Below are 15,299 nucleotides of genomic sequence, written 5' to 3' on the forward strand. Positions count from 1 at the left end.
TGGTATCTAAACTGTTTAGTCAGTACTTTTTTCCATCCTACAATGAACTCTACCTCCCTGACTTCAGATTTTCTTCTCAATGACTTGCTTTGTGCTCCCTGAGCCTGTAGTTGTCCACATAAACTTCAGACTTTCCACTACTAGCTTTTAGACATAGAATCCAAGAGATAGTGACTTCAGCATGTCACACCAGAATAAACCTTTAGAGTAAGATAAAACACCATCTCTTTGAAGGCAACAGCTGTCCAGTTAAGAGCTGTGAAGTCAAGTCACGGGTTAAGGAGGGAAGTGACACTAGAAAAACTTTATATTACTTCAGATTGTGAAAGAAAGTGGTTGGCCTTCCATGTATGCTTTCCTGGGCATGAGGTCAACATCTGAAGCAAACAGTAATGTAGTGTCTCCATTTGCTTCTTTAGAGGATAAGTGACTCAAAGCTTTGTGGCTAATCTTAGTCAAAGTGCCATTGCTCTCTTCCCCTCTCAGATTTGCTGAGTTTTTTGCATATTATTAAGAGAAGGCTCAGCTAGCGCACATAGCACCATTCACTTGGCCTGGTCTAGATTTCAGGAAGTTGCTTGGATTATATTATCAGAAGTTCTGGTAAGGCCCGCTTATACTTTAGAAGTACTACCTCTATAAGAGGTGGAGAGAGTGCTTCTGAGATGAATACGTAATAGTGCTGGACTCTCTGGGAAACCTGGTTCTGTAATTGAACTAAGAAGAGATATTTGTTGTGTTTCTTTTTTTTCTTTTTCCTACTGCGAATTCCATTCTTATTTCTACTCTTTTGTACTCATGCTTCATTTTGGACATGATGTGCCTGAATACTAGCTGAGCCAATGCTGTATCCAGTCTTGAGAAGTAATTGAGAGAAGGCTTACCCAGTCATAATCATTGCAGGAAATAAAACTAAATAATGCCTGGGCCTGATGGGGATCTTTTGCATTGTCTAATCCATGGCCTAATCAAGGAAGGACACTTGTGCAGTGGCTTAGAGGTTTTCAGTGCCAGTGAATGCAGGATAATTAAATGACATTTATCTGCAAAGTGCCTCTTTTACTACATTGAATAGATAATCTATGGCATATTAAACTGCAGATGTGGCACCACGTCATTGCTAGTCCAGCAATGTTGTTTGCAAGTAGATGTTTCAAAAATGCTTGACATCCCTCTTATGGCCATTTCATCTTTAGACAGCACAATAGGTAATGTTCAGGACATATGTAGTGTTGTGGAATACCCTGTGATGCTTTCTTTTTTGAAGCAGGAACTTGAAATGTCTTTTCTGCTTGAGTACTTTGCTTTTATCTTTGTGTAGATATTGCTTTCATGATGGATCTGCACTTGTTTGCATGTGTAGTGTATTACACAGAATCACCAAGGTTGGGGAAGACCTCAAAAATCATCTAGTCCAGCTGTCTATCTACCACTAATATTTCACTACTAAACCATGTTCCTTAGAGCACCATCTAAATGTTTCTTGAACACCTTCAGAGATGATAACTCAACCAGTTCCCTGGACAGAGCCTGATCCTGTGCATGACCACTCTTTTAGAGAAGAACTTTTTCCTAATATCCAGCCTGAGCCACCCCTGGTGCAACTTGAGGACGTTCTCTCTAGTCCTGTTGCTACTTATGTTATAGAAGAGGCTGACCACCCACACACCTCAACACAATCTCCTTTCAGGTACTTTCTACCTTCAGGTAGAGAGCTGTAAGGTCTCTGAGCCTCCTCTTCTCCAGATGATTTCCCTAGTCTGAGAATTAGGGCAATCTTGAAGAGTCATCTTGATGCTAAAATCTACATTGAAGAGGTCTACTTGTGGCCTTTCTTCTACTGTGGGACAGCTCTTAATGGCAAGAACGGTAGCTGGGCAGGAAACTGGTACATGCAGAGGGGGAGGTCAGAAAGGCCATGCAGACCTGAAAAAGGCAGTTTTGCTTCCCAGATAGAACCAAATATCCTGTTTAAGTTGAGGTAGAATGGACTGTCACTTCATAGAGGCTACCATAATCTATCTTCACTTTCAGGATGAAGGCTGAATGGTCCAGTTCCATTCTCAGACTAACAAGCCACCATGTGCTTTGCTTTATATTTCACGTAATTCCTAGAGGAGGAATTGCAATGCATCTTAGTTCGATTTAGTAGCTGACTGGGGCTGTGAGGTTGTGTGCTGTGCTGTCTACCCCTCTCCTGTGTCCAGACCATTGTTGTCATTGCAATTGCTGTGCAGACTTATGCTGTGGAATAAAAGTCCTTTTGTACGGGGCCTCAGTGTGATGCCATTCAGTTCCTTGCTGGCAGTTCAGCTTGTTGAATTCCCAGGCTTAAGCTGCAGACAAATGAAAGTGAGGCAAGCAGACACACGCAGCAGCGGGGGTGAGCCTCCATGCCATTAAAATGTGAATACTGCAGAGAACAAAGCTTTCCTTAGGCTCTAGGACAGCCTTTCTTCCTCTCTTTCTGTCAAGCATTTTCGATATATTCAGCAAAATCTAATGCTTCTTTGAAAGCCACCTTAGCTGGATGTGTCCTGCTATGTGACATGTGTAAATGAAGGCTTATCAGATCTACATTCTTCTTAGTTTACCACATTATTTGGGCCAGCTCTCCATATTCAAGCAAAGGCAGGCTGAGTAATTTCATGGACTTGAAGAATCATGTATATAGACTCTGTGGCCTTTCGTAGGTTGTCTGTATGTGTGTGTTTCTAATAGCATGTCTCTGAAAGCTCTCTTTGTGGTTTTTTTTGGTTTTTTTTTTTTTCTGCTGTAATGCTACTTCTGTAAAGCCATCAGCAATGTCTGATCCAAGCCATAAATAATAGAACTAGTAGCATGTTTTCAGGAACTCTGTGTCCTTAGTGTTGTGGCTCAACAAATCTGGATTCCACATAAAAGAAAACAGAGCACATATTTAGGAATCAGCAAGGAAGTAACTTTAAAGAAAACGGAGGATTAGAGAGACACAGTGTAAAAACATGGACAAGGCGTTACTAAATCTACCTCAACTATTTGTCAAATCCTTTAGCCTCTGCAGGAGGAAATGAGCAGGAACAGAGGTGGATAGTGTTGAAAAGCAGTTTTCCAGGTAGTGTTAGACTTAAAGATTAGTGTTTTATCCTTCTTCCTCCTTTGTCTAGCAGCAGAGGTTAAAGGTAATTGCCCTATTTGCAGGTATAAGATCAGCCCCAGGGTGTCCAGGAAGGACATGAAGGAATTTCAGTTTTTAGACTGAATGAACCCTATGGCATGTGTGTCTCAGACTTGTTGGAGCACAAAGCAGTGGCCTCATACTGGTGAACTTGCTTTATAAAAACAACTTCTCTCTCCTTTCTACCAGCAATATATTGCCCTCCCTCATGATGCTCTTTTCTTTTGTTACAGTATGTTTGTAAAGCTGCCATAACTCTTATTTATCTAGCACTTGTGGCCTGCTAGGGACATGACTAAGAGAGCTTCTATACCAGCATGGATATTTCCTGTGGAGGCTCTTACCTGCTGCACCTGTCAGATCCATTGCATTGTATTTTGGCTAGAAAAGTTGGCTTGTAAGTGGCTGATAAAGGCAGTATCCAATTTTAAGTGGTAACAGATCTTAAGGATACGGGGGAGACAGATCCATGTGTTTTCCACATGGGAATCCTCAGATGCTCTTATCTGTGTATGAGCACAGTGTCAGGGGTGGCAGAATACTAGGGCACTGCTTGTCTCTGTGCTCATCTGATCTTACATCTGGCAGGTTTTCTGCTACCATTAAGATTAGCCTGTCTGGCTATGGCTCTTGCTAATCATCTTTATTCCAGGTCGTCAAGACTATTGGTCTCAGAGAAGTCTGGTTCTTTGGACTCCAGTATCAAGACACAAAGGGATTCTCAACTTGGCTCAAATTAAATAAAAAGGTATGTATGTTTGCTTCAAGCTCTCATTTGTCTGGGGTTCCCTTCTCTTGGAGGGCAGGGACAGTCTCTGTACTTCTATAAGGGATCTGTTCTCCACACACATGAAGTTACAGCAAGATTTGTGGGTAGATACCATCTTCCTTTGATTGTTAGAGTCACAGAATGGCATGGGAGGGACCTTAGAAATCCTCTAGTTCCAACTCTTGCCTTAAGCAAGATTGCCACTTACCAGATCAGGCTGGATTTGGTCACCTCCAGGGATGGGTTACCCACAACTCTTCTAGGCTGCTGGTGCCTCACCATATTCTGCGTTTAAAAAGAAAAAAAACAAAACAAACTAAAATAAAACCTCCTAGTCTAATCTAAATCTCTCCTCATTTATTTTAAAACCATTTCCTCTTGTCCTGTTGGACCACATAAACAGGAGAGAGAATGACTATTTATAAGCTCCCCTTAAGTACTGGAAGGCTGCAGTAAGGTCTCCCCAAAGCTTTCTCTTCTTCAGACTGAACAAGCTTATCTTCCTCAACCAAGAGGTTGCGAAAGATGCTTCAGTCCTCTGATAATCTCTGTCGCCCTCTTCTGAACCTTCTCCAGTAGCTCCGTTGTTGTGCTGGGGGCCCCAGACCTGGACACAGTAGTCCAGATGGGGCCTCAAGAGGACAGAGCAGACAGGGGTAATCCCCTCCTTAACACTGATGCCCCTGCCCCTTTTGGTGGAGCCCAGGATACCATTGGACTTCTGCACCCACTGTTGGCTCATGTCAAGCTTTTCCACTAAATGCCCCAAGCCCTCTTCTGTGGGGCTGCTATCAATAAGTTATTCTCCCAGTCTATTGTCCAGACTGGGACTGCCCCAGTCCAAGGATGATATCATGCACCTGACCTTGTTGAACGTCATTAGCTTTACATGGCCCCACTTCTCAAGCTTGGCCGGGTCATTTTGGATGGTGTCCCTTCCTTACAATTAGCTTTCAGCCTTTGTGTTCTGTTCCATCAGGATCCTGGGATGTATGTCATTGGGCTCCATAGACCTGTACACATTAGTCTCATCAGGCAGTCTCAAACTTGCTCTTAGGCTACGACAGGAGGAATTTTAGTCCTCCAACTCTCACCTAGAGCTTCAATCACATGAGAGTTGTGGGAAGACTGTGGAGACATAGGGAGTTCCACACAAACATGCAGAAGAACTTTATGATAGGGATGGCAGAGCACTGGAGCAGGTTGTCCAGAGACATTGTGGAACCTCCTTTTGCAGAGATATTCAGGTAGGCTGGGTGCCTACCTATATGACCTGTTGTAGGGAACTTGCTTCAGTGCTGGGAGGGGGGGTTAGAATAGATGATCTCTTGAGATCCCTTCCAACCCCTGCAATTCTGTGATTCTGTGAAGACTGAGGCCAAGAACCTTTTGAGTATCTCAGCCTTCTCATGTCTGTTGCCACTTCTTCCTTCTCATTTATCAGAGGGGATACACTCTCTTTGACAGTTGTCTCTTGTTATTTTTCCGTACCCTTTGTTCAATTCTGTCTGTGAACTGGCCTTCCTGATCTCATCTGTGCATGTCTGGACAGCATCCTTGTATTCTTCCCAGGTCGCACATGACTATTTCCTACCATACAGTCAGTTTTCCCCAGCCTGCAAGATCTGTTAACCACCTGGTGATGCTCATGTGAGCATCTTGCCCATCCGTATCCGTGTTGCAAAAGGGTCTTATTTCTAATGTATGCTTGTCTTCTTTTCCTGTCCATTAACCCTGCTCACTTTCATTTGATACGTTAGCTATAAAATCTCATAACTCTGTTGCTCCAGGTAACAGCACAGGATGTACGCAAGGAAAGCCCTCTTCTTTTCAAATTCCGAGCCAAGTTCTACCCAGAAGATGTGGCAGAAGAGCTGATCCAGGACATCACACAGCGCCTATTCTTCCTTCAAGTGAAGGAGGCAATTCTGAATGATGACATTTATTGTCCTCCAGAAACAGCTGTCCTCCTGGCTTCCTATGCTGTCCAGTCAAAGTATGGAGACTTCAATAAAGAGGTGCACAAGTCTGGTTACCTTGCTAGTGACAAACTGCTCCCACAGAGGTATGTGAATTTGGTCCATTTTAGAACAACTTTGCTCTAAAAAGTTTGGAATTTTTTTTTTTTTTTTTTTGGAGTCTTAGCCAGAGCATTCAGAATAAAATATAGCCTGGTGCCTCTCTGAAAGATCTTAGTGCTACTGAGGAAATTGTAATTAGAAGTAGTTGGAGAAGTTCCAAAAAAAAACCTGAAAATGTAATGGTACAAGGAGAAACATAGCTGAATACAGCTTGTTGTTTGTCAGAAGCCTTGAATAGTGTACTGGTATATGTCTCTGCCTACCCTTATTATAAAACCATTTCTTGGAATATTTTTTGTGTTGAGAGCTATGATTTCCATGGAGTATTTAATGAAGTGTTGTTCTGTTATGGTGGTGTGTGCGTAAATGCAGTGGCTGGTCTCAAAAGTTGAATGTTTTTTTTTCTAGAGTTCTGGAGCAGCACAAGCTTAACAAGGACCAGTGGGAGGAGAGGATCCAGGTGTGGCATGAGGAACATCGAGGAATGATTAGGTAACTGATGCATGTGAAAATGCTGAATTTAAGATAGCATGATATATGCTAGTGATATGCTAGTGTATAATGTATGAAGTCGCACAGTAAATCTGTAGCTTGCTCCAGGATGAGTTAGCATTCATCAGGTTATTCTAGTGAGAGTAACTAGGCCAATGTGCCTCTGACTTTGCTAGTAACAACTGGCTGATGTTAGTAAAAACAAAACTGAACTTGCAGAGCTTGTTCACTGTTATCTTCAAGGATGATTCTTGGAACCTTTCCCAGTCTATTGCTCCTCTATCTGTGAAGATGCCTTCTTGATCAAATGGCTTATTGACTGAAGAAAGAATATCTGCTTTCTTTTTGCATGATACAGAGAAGATGCTGTCTTGGAGTACCTGAAAATTGCACAGGATTTGGAAATGTATGGTGTGAACTACTTCAGCATTAAGAACAAAAAGGGCTCTGAACTCTGGCTAGGCGTAGATGCTCTTGGACTCAACATTTATGAGCAGAATGACAGGTAATAAATCCAGTCTTCTCATCACTGCCTTCATCTCCTTTCCAGTCTAAAAGTAGTTAAAAGTAATCTGTTAATCTGTTATGGAATTTTGCTTTTATACTAAACTCTTCTTCTTATGTGTTGTTCTTGGTTGCATTTTTGCCATGATGCACCATAAAATGTGCTGCTTAGGAGCAAAACCCATAAGACACTGTCAAATCTAGTTTTACCTGTATCCTTTGTCTTCCTGAAGTGGATGCATTCTTCAGCTGTTTTCCATTTAATCAAATGTTCTGGCCAATTCTATTTGCTTATTCCAATCAACCCGAGAGTACTGAAATATCACAGGAGCAGGATTTCAGAATTTTGAGCTTTACATTGTAGTTAATTTGAAGTGACTTGGATCTTTTATCCCCTCTGTTTTCTACTTCTGCAGGCTAACACCAAAAATTGGATTCCCTTGGAGTGAAATCAGAAACATCTCTTTCAATGACAAGAAGTTTGTAATAAAGCCCATTGACAAGAAGGCACCAGTAAGCAACAGCTTCCATATTAAAGCTTTTGAACTTTCAGTTTCTTTTTAGCTGAATTGTAGAATGATTTAGTTTGGAATGGACCTTAAAGGTCATCCAATTCCACCCCAGCTTGTGTGATCAAGTTTGCTTCCCCCACTCAGATCAGGCTGCCCAGGCTCCATTCATCCTGGCCTCCAGGGATGAGGCACCCACACTTTCCTGGTCAGTCTGTGTCAGGGCTTCACCACCCTCTAAGTAAAAGGATTTCCCTCTAACATCTAAACCAAATCTTCTCTCTTTTAGTTTAAAGCCATTCCCCCTTGTCCCATTGCTACTGGATCATTTAAAATGAATGATTAGTTGTCTGTGGTTTTACTTTCATTTTATTAGTTGTAAATAATATTTTTATCAATAACATCAGCAGTTGCTTAAGTAGTATGCCCAGAATGTATTGAACAGCAGTAAAGGGATAGATGGAGACTGGTTCTGGCTGGGAAGGGAGGTGTTTGTTCAGTGTAACCTTATGCTATCTAAAATCAGTGGGGAGAGAGGATTTTTGCTTAGGTTTTCTGTGACCATTCCAATTCTCTGATACGACTGGGGCTCTGAAGCACCCGTGCTAACTGTTGTATGCTTCCATTGACATTAGCAGCGTGGAATTATCTTTCACCATGTTTTTTTTTTCTCATTTGGAGCTGAAGCTTCACACCATTTTGTAGGGTGCACTGGGAGCATTTTTTCCTCACTTTTTTTTTTTTTTTTGATGAACAATATTTAATTTGATTTACTCCTTAAGGCCTGTTAATAACCTGTGTCAGCTGATACCTTCTGTTCTTCTGGTCATTCTTGTTTTTTGGCTGCTTGGAAGCATTTTCCTGCTGCTGTTCTTGTTTGAACAGTATTAAGCTATTTTTCCTTAGGTCATAATATTTAACACTCTATGGCATAAGAAAACTTACACATGATGTGACAACCAGACTTAAAGAACAAAGTGGTAATAAAGGCGGAGGAAGATGTAGCCTCAGTGTCCCTTGTAAACATGATTGTATTTGTAATGAAACAATAGAGCCAAGTTGCTACATACCCTGTGTACTACGAATGCTTTACAATGATACCAAGTATGCTGTAACAAGGAGTTGGGCAATTCTGCTCCGTGTTAATTAATCAGCTTGAAATTAACTCCTGAAAGATGGTGGTCTGACTGCTACCAGCAATGAATTAGACACTTATCAGAAATGCTGGCTAGCAGTATTAGAAAACTGAGAGTTTTGGTATGTATTGCATTCATAGGGGCTTTACTATGCTGAAGGAACAATTTTAATGCTGCCTTTTCCTTGTTCCAAGGACTTTGTATTCTATGCCCCTCGGTTACGGATTAACAAACGGATCTTGGCACTTTGTATGGGAAACCATGAGCTCTACATGCGCAGACGTAAACCAGATACCATTGAGGTGCAGCAGATGAAAGCGCAGGCTCGGGAAGAAAAGCATCAGAAACAGATGGAGAGGTTTGTGCAAGTTTCTGAGTAACGTGAACTAGGCTGGTCACTCCACAGTAGCATCATGTGCTAGATAGAAGTGCTGACAACACTCCTGCTAACCTGCTTGAGCCAAGAACAGGGTAGACTTCTTTCTGCCTCAGTATATCTAATGAGATGATGGAAGTATCGCTCATCACAGGTGTGGTTCATGACCACTTCCTTGGAATTAAACGTGTGCCCGTCTATTTGAAAGGAGTAATCTGGATCTTGATATATGGATCTTTCTGTTAGTAGTATTACTATTTTGACCTTCCATTAAGGTGAATGCCAGCAGAGAGAGCTTTTTGTTCCTTCACTTTAAAAGGAGCACATGTGGAGTAAAAATCATCAGCTGAGTGATCTGGTGCACTCCTCTTGTGTGCTTATAGTTTCACTAAGAAGCACTACAGACTGAGTAGCTGTTAATTAAAAATTACATTATGACCTTCCCCGTCATCAGAGCCCTGCTGGAGAATGAGAAGAAGAAGAGGGAATTGGCAGAAAAAGAGAAAGAGAAGATTGAACGTGAGAAGGAGGAGCTGATGGAAAAACTTAAGCAAATTGAGGAGCAAACCAAGAAAGCTCAGCAAGGTAATATGAAAAACTCCGGTATTCCATTAGATGCACGGTCTGGGTAGTCTGAATGAGAAGGATTCAAATAGTGAAGCTAGGAGCATCTCTGATCCGTTCAGATTCCAGTATTGTGTGCTAACCAATGTGTCAGGGCCCTAGTTTAGCCTTCTAAAGCTGAATGCAACTCTAAAGATGCTGAAGTATGGCTTATATTAAAGAGGTGGCAGCCAAACTGACTTTCTGGCATCTTCCAGTTGTCCATATGCCATCTGGAAGCTTTGTCTTAGCACATCTGTAGAGGAAAGTGTCAGAAAGTGTAGCAAGGGTCACATTAGCCTGTACTCTGGCTCATACAATCTAGTTGCTTGGCCAGCGTTACTATGCAGTGCCCAGTGAAAATGCAGCATGCTTTTCTGTCTTTAAGGATGTCTTTTTTTTTTTTTTTTTTTTTTTCTTGAATTCTCTTCAAATATATTCTGCTGTTCCTTCAGAACTGGAAGAACAGACCCGCAGAGCCATGGAGCTGGAACAGGAGAGAAAACGAGCTCAGGAGGAGGCAGAAAAACTGGCTAAAGAACGTAGAGATGCAGAAGAGGCAAAGGAGGCCCTGCTGAAAGCATCCCATGATCAACAAAAGACACAGGAACAGCTGGTTAGTACCCACCAGCTGTTGAGTTGAAAATCTGGCAGGGCAAACAGTGACATTGTAGCGGTCTTTCTAAGGTCATAGAACAAACTAGGCTATAAGTGTGATGAAGTATAGTTTAGTTCTTAAGGATAAACACTAAAGACGATGAACTTATATCTAAATATGTGTGTCTGTATCCATTTGTACAGTAGATTGAAACCTGTGATTTTTCTTGCTTACAACAGTATCTGATGCTGAGAACAGCGTGTAGAACTCATTAATTGCTTTCCTTGGATTGAGTTCAAAGATGTGAATACTGTCGCTCTGCTTGGAGGAGGAAAAGACCCTCAACAAAACCCTTCCCTTTTTTTTCCCTTTGCATCATGTAGATATCAGTGGGACTGAAGTATACAGATAGGCTTTATCCTTACAAGAAAGATATTAAAACTGCTGCTTTTATTTGGATCTCAGACTTACGCTTCGTTTAGCAAGTACTTCTGTTTTGTCCCCACTAAAAGTCTTTCCTTTGCAGGCTGCTGAAATGGCAGAACTCACAGCTAGGATCACGCAGCTGGAATTGGCCAGGCAGAAGAAAGAGAGCGAGGCCCAGGAGTGGCAGCAGAAGGTAAAGCAGAATCTGAACTGGCAGCAGTAATTTTTGTGGAGTTAACCTTCATTTGTTTTGTGACCTAAACTACTGCACTAGAATACTGCACTAAACAAAGTATCTGCAAGCTGAGGCTGTTGCAAATATGCAGCTTTTTTTTTTTTTTTTTTTTTTTTTTCAAAATGAGTGCCATATTCTAAATCTAGATTGAAATAGTTTGATTAGGCCTATACGTCACTTTCCATTCCTAAAATATCTGATGTGTAAACTAGCAGAAAATGTTGCGAGTGATTGTGATTGAGTAGCATTGGAATAAACCACTTCCGTGTGCAAGAGATGTAGGGCTCTCAAGTAGTGTTTTTGTGCACTTCTGCAAGAAGTTACTCACACTTGAGTTGCACTAAGTGTTGTATTTCTTACTGCAGGCACAAATGGTGCAGGAGGACCTAGAAAAGACCAAAGAGGAGTTGAAGACTGCCATGAGCACTCCTCATGTCACTGAGCCGATGCACTCTGAGAATGAGCATGATGATGAGCAGGATGAAAATGCAGCAGAAGCCAGTGCTGAGCTTCGATCAGAGGCCACCATCAAGGACCGCAATGAGGAGAAACGCATTACTGAAGCAGAGAAGAATGAGCGTGTACAGAAACACTTGAAGGTAAGAAGTTCACAGCAGAGAGTGTATGTGTAACAGCATTGCTGCTGTTCTTTTTGTCACTGTTGTGACTGTGAGGTTTTACAGGTATTGCTTAAAAAGGAAGGGGGGAAAAAAAGGGAGTGGTGAATGGTGAGTGAGGGAAGGTGATCATGACTTTATTGGATTGCTGCTTGCCATTAGGGAAAGGAGCAGAACTTGTCTCCAGTTCAATTCTATTTTATTGGAAATAGCAAAATCTTTTCAAGCAATGCCAAGAAGCAACATCTGTGAGATACAGTATGCTTGTGCGAGTCTTGCCAGCCACCTGACAGCTGTTCAGAGACTGGCTGAAATGAATTGAAGGGCCTGGTTGAATTCTTACCCTACAACTGACAGTAACTGCCTTGTCAGCATTTTGCAGTGCAATCCATTCAGACAGTAACCTGCTACAGCTCAGCATGGGGGCAGCAATGTTGCATTTCCTCCTCCTTCCCATAAGGAATTCCACTCTTCTGGTATTGATGCTTAGAATGTGGTGGTAACTTGTTTTTTGTAGCTTTTTAAAATGTCTGCTGGCTGCATAGCTTGGAACAGACTTTGCTTACTCTACATAATGCTGTGTTAGTCACATACAGGTAGAGTGACAGAGGTGTCCTTTGTCATGCATGCTACATTTCTTCTGTGTCAGAATTGCTCAATTTCTGCACGGCAATCTTGAATTCTTTAGGTATTTCTCTGCTGGACTTTCTCCTTCCTCTGAAGTAAATCAGTGACAGTCATTCTTACTGTGCTAGAGAAAGATAAGTAAGGTGGAAGCACCTGAAATTTTCTATTTTCAAATACAGAAGATATTTGCAACTCCCACAGGATTGTTCAGGTTGGAAAGGATCTCTTGAGATCATCTAGTCTCACTATTCTGCTCAGGAAGGCTCAGCTGGAGTAGGTTACCCAAGACAGCATACAGTTGACCTTATCTTTTTCCTGTGTAGGAGGATTAACAGGGAACCTCCTTGTCTGGCACTGAGGTTCTGGCTTGGCTAACCCATTGCTGTCTTTGTTCCCTTCACTAGGCTCTTTCCTCAGAGTTGGCAAATGCTCGGGATGAAACCAAGAAGACGGCCAATGATATGATCCATGCTGAGAACATGCGACTGGGCCGAGACAAGTACAAGACCCTCCGTCAAATTCGGCAGGGCAACACCAAGCAGCGCATTGATGAATTTGAGTCCATGTAAACTCTCCCCTGCACTTGCTGCTCTGCAGTCCCTTCTCCCTTCTTTCTCATCCTCTCCCATTATTCACTTGTAATCGTGCTGCACTGGAACCACTACAGAAGAGCGATCATGGTCTTATTTATAGAGTTTTTGGTAAATGCTGGAGTTCGGCAACTGAAGAAAGAATGACATTTGCCTGTTCCTGGGGTAGCTTGGGAAAGCAAATTTGTATTAGGGCAAATCTGAAATTCTATGTCTTTGGGTAAAGTCTTACTGCATTTGGTTTGTTTTGCTTACTGAAATGGCTATATAGCTGTTGTCTCCCATTGAGTAGGGAGGCCAGCAGATACTTTCACTGAACTATATGAAGTGCTAACAGTTTAACATTGTGCCTTCCTACTAACTTGCACAAGCTTCAGTATTAAGCTTCGAGGCCAGGATCTACATTTCTGACATCACTAAGGGTCTGAATCATGTAGTTGAGATGGAGAACCTGGGAAGAAGGGTTGGAGGTAGAATGTGGACTTTCTAAAAGGCCAAAGCTTTTGTCCTTCAAATGTAAGCAGACCAAACAGAATCTGTGGCATTCCTGCTGATGTTACCTTTTATTCTTTAAAGATGAAACATGAAATTTCCTAATCACATGGAAGCCTCTGAAATATCTTCATTGATGTGGGTTATATTGGAGCCTTGACTTCCAGGCTTTCCAGAATAAGTTCTCCTCTGGGTACATGACTTTGTTTGCTGTCATTTTGTCTAACTTGAATATAACTAGTGAGGCAGAGATAGCTAGAGAACATTGCCTTTCATCTTGAGGTCACCACTAAAAATGGTAAGGGGTAAGCAGAAATGTAAACAACTGAAAACTCCTGTAACCGTATTTCTTTTGCATTTCAAGTCAGGTGGGGTGATTTCAATTTTTTCCATGAGGCCTTTTTAGCATGTAATCATTGGTGCCTTATGACTATACAGACTTAGCTCAGTCTTTGTCTAAAATAGATACGTTCATAAACGGTGATAAACAGCTGAGGACCAAAACTGTTTTGTATCTGGATCATATAGAAACAAAGCTGCAGCTGAGTCTTCCTGGCTTCCAGCAGCATTTGAGGGGAGAGGGTCATGAGATTTGTCTAATTTTGTTGCCTTAATCTTCAGTAACATTTTGCCAGATTCCTGGCTCAAGCGTGTGTGTGTTTTTCTCCAGAAGGATGCTTTGCCCCTTTGTAGTTTCTTGTTCAGAGGGTTCCATTTCTTAAAAGCAGGACGCGGGTGGCTGTGTCAATTGTTGTAATCACTTCCTATCCATTCCTACTCATGCTGCAGCTACCCAGAGTTGTCCTTGTCATTTCTGGGGAGGGAACAGCCATGTTTGCTCAGGGTTGAATTTAGTGTTTTTTGCCTTGATCCTTCATAGAAGGAAGGAAATGTAGACCTTTAGAAGAGGCCTCTTAACAATGGATTCCCTCTACAATGGTGTCCTCATTTGCTTTGTCCTCCTTGGAATGACTTGTTCCTAAAGGAAGCCATTGGGCTAGCCTATGATTCTTTATTTTTATTTTTCCTAATGTGATTCTAAATCTTAGTTTTGTGGATGCTCTCTTTGTCTGTATGGTATCACTGCTCCTGGTGATTCACATCTGACTGCTAAACTATTTTCAGCTACTATTATTATAAGCAAAGGAAGAGTGTGCCAAAAAAAGAAATGTCCACATCAGTGTTAACAAACTGCAGTATTTCCTCAGCAATTCCTTGGGCTGCTGAAGCAACCTCACCAGTGTTATGGTTTTTTTGGGAGCAATACAAGTCTACATGTAAATCCATGCAAACAACAATCAACCAAACCACAGTTAGAAGTTTAGTGTGTTACTTTGAACATCCAGAGCCCCCTTTACCCTCCTGGACAGAACATGGGAATGCAGGAAGCTTTTGGCTGACCAAAACCACATGCTTCAGTGCTTTGAAAGTCGTAAATGAAAGACTGCAGTTAAGCTTGTCAGAACTGATTTACATGTTTCTGTACTGAAGGGTTGTTGGCACTGACTCTATGTGAGCTTCATTACTGGTGGAGCAGACAACCATTACACTTCTCTTCTGGTGCTTTAAAGCTGGTTCTCAGCACTTCTGCTCTGTCCATGGCAACTACTGGTGTATTTGCAGGGAAATAAAGCCCTTATTACATTAAAACAGTTTCCTAACAATCTGATCTATATTGCCTGAAACATGTGTTCATATAATAAAGCAATGAATCTTTGTGCTTTGATGTGTCACATAACATTGCTGAACTCATGTGTTACAATGCTGGCATATCAAGTTTATAGGGTTTGGATTTTCTCTTAAATTGTTCTTGTTCCAGATGGTCCAAAATGGGAATAGAACAGCCTGTGCCAGTGACTTGACCTCACTCTTTGTAGTTGTTTCAGCTATGCCTTCTTTTTAAGCAGTATTATATTTCAGTGGTATCTAATGATATTTGATTTCAATACTTCTAGCTATGCACAATTAGAAAATATTAGTCATGGGGATGGTGGATGTGTTAATGATCCCCTCCCCTTGGAAATGTATACTATATTATAAAGAAATGATATTTTGCAAGAAAACTAATGTAAGAAGTTTTCGGTATT

The 15,299-nt window shown here is 41.6% G+C and overlaps 1 protein-coding gene across 3 annotated transcripts in view; it reads left to right on the top strand.

Annotated features, from left to right (window-relative positions):
- The window catches only part of MSN (moesin), a 36,843-nt gene extending 21,896 nt beyond the window's left edge, over positions 1-14,947 (top strand). The window contains exons 3-13 of one of the 3 annotated variants that reach the window (XM_015860090.2): positions 3,810-3,905; positions 5,717-5,991; positions 6,416-6,499; positions 6,858-7,004; positions 7,420-7,516; positions 8,843-9,006; positions 9,479-9,609; positions 10,083-10,243; positions 10,752-10,844; positions 11,252-11,485; positions 12,535-14,938. In XM_015860090.2, coding sequence (XP_015715576.1) covers positions 3,810-3,905; positions 5,717-5,991; positions 6,416-6,499; positions 6,858-7,004; positions 7,420-7,516; positions 8,843-9,006; positions 9,479-9,609; positions 10,083-10,243; positions 10,752-10,844; positions 11,252-11,485; positions 12,535-12,699 — 1,647 coding nt within the window. In that variant the 3' untranslated portion in view covers positions 12,700-14,938. Of the gene's footprint in view, positions 1-3,809; positions 3,906-5,716; positions 5,992-6,415; positions 6,500-6,857; positions 7,005-7,419; positions 7,517-8,842; positions 9,007-9,478; positions 9,610-10,082; positions 10,244-10,751; positions 10,845-11,251; positions 11,486-12,534 lie in introns of all 3 variants that reach the window. The other 2 variants (XM_015860091.1, XM_015860092.2) reach the window with 2 other exon arrangements.
- Positions 14,948-15,299: the final 352 nt, after the last annotated feature.

Source organism: Coturnix japonica, chromosome 4, assembly GCF_001577835.2.
Source record: "Coturnix japonica isolate 7356 chromosome 4, Coturnix japonica 2.1, whole genome shotgun sequence".
NCBI classification, from domain to species: domain Eukaryota; kingdom Metazoa; phylum Chordata; class Aves; order Galliformes; family Phasianidae; genus Coturnix; species Coturnix japonica.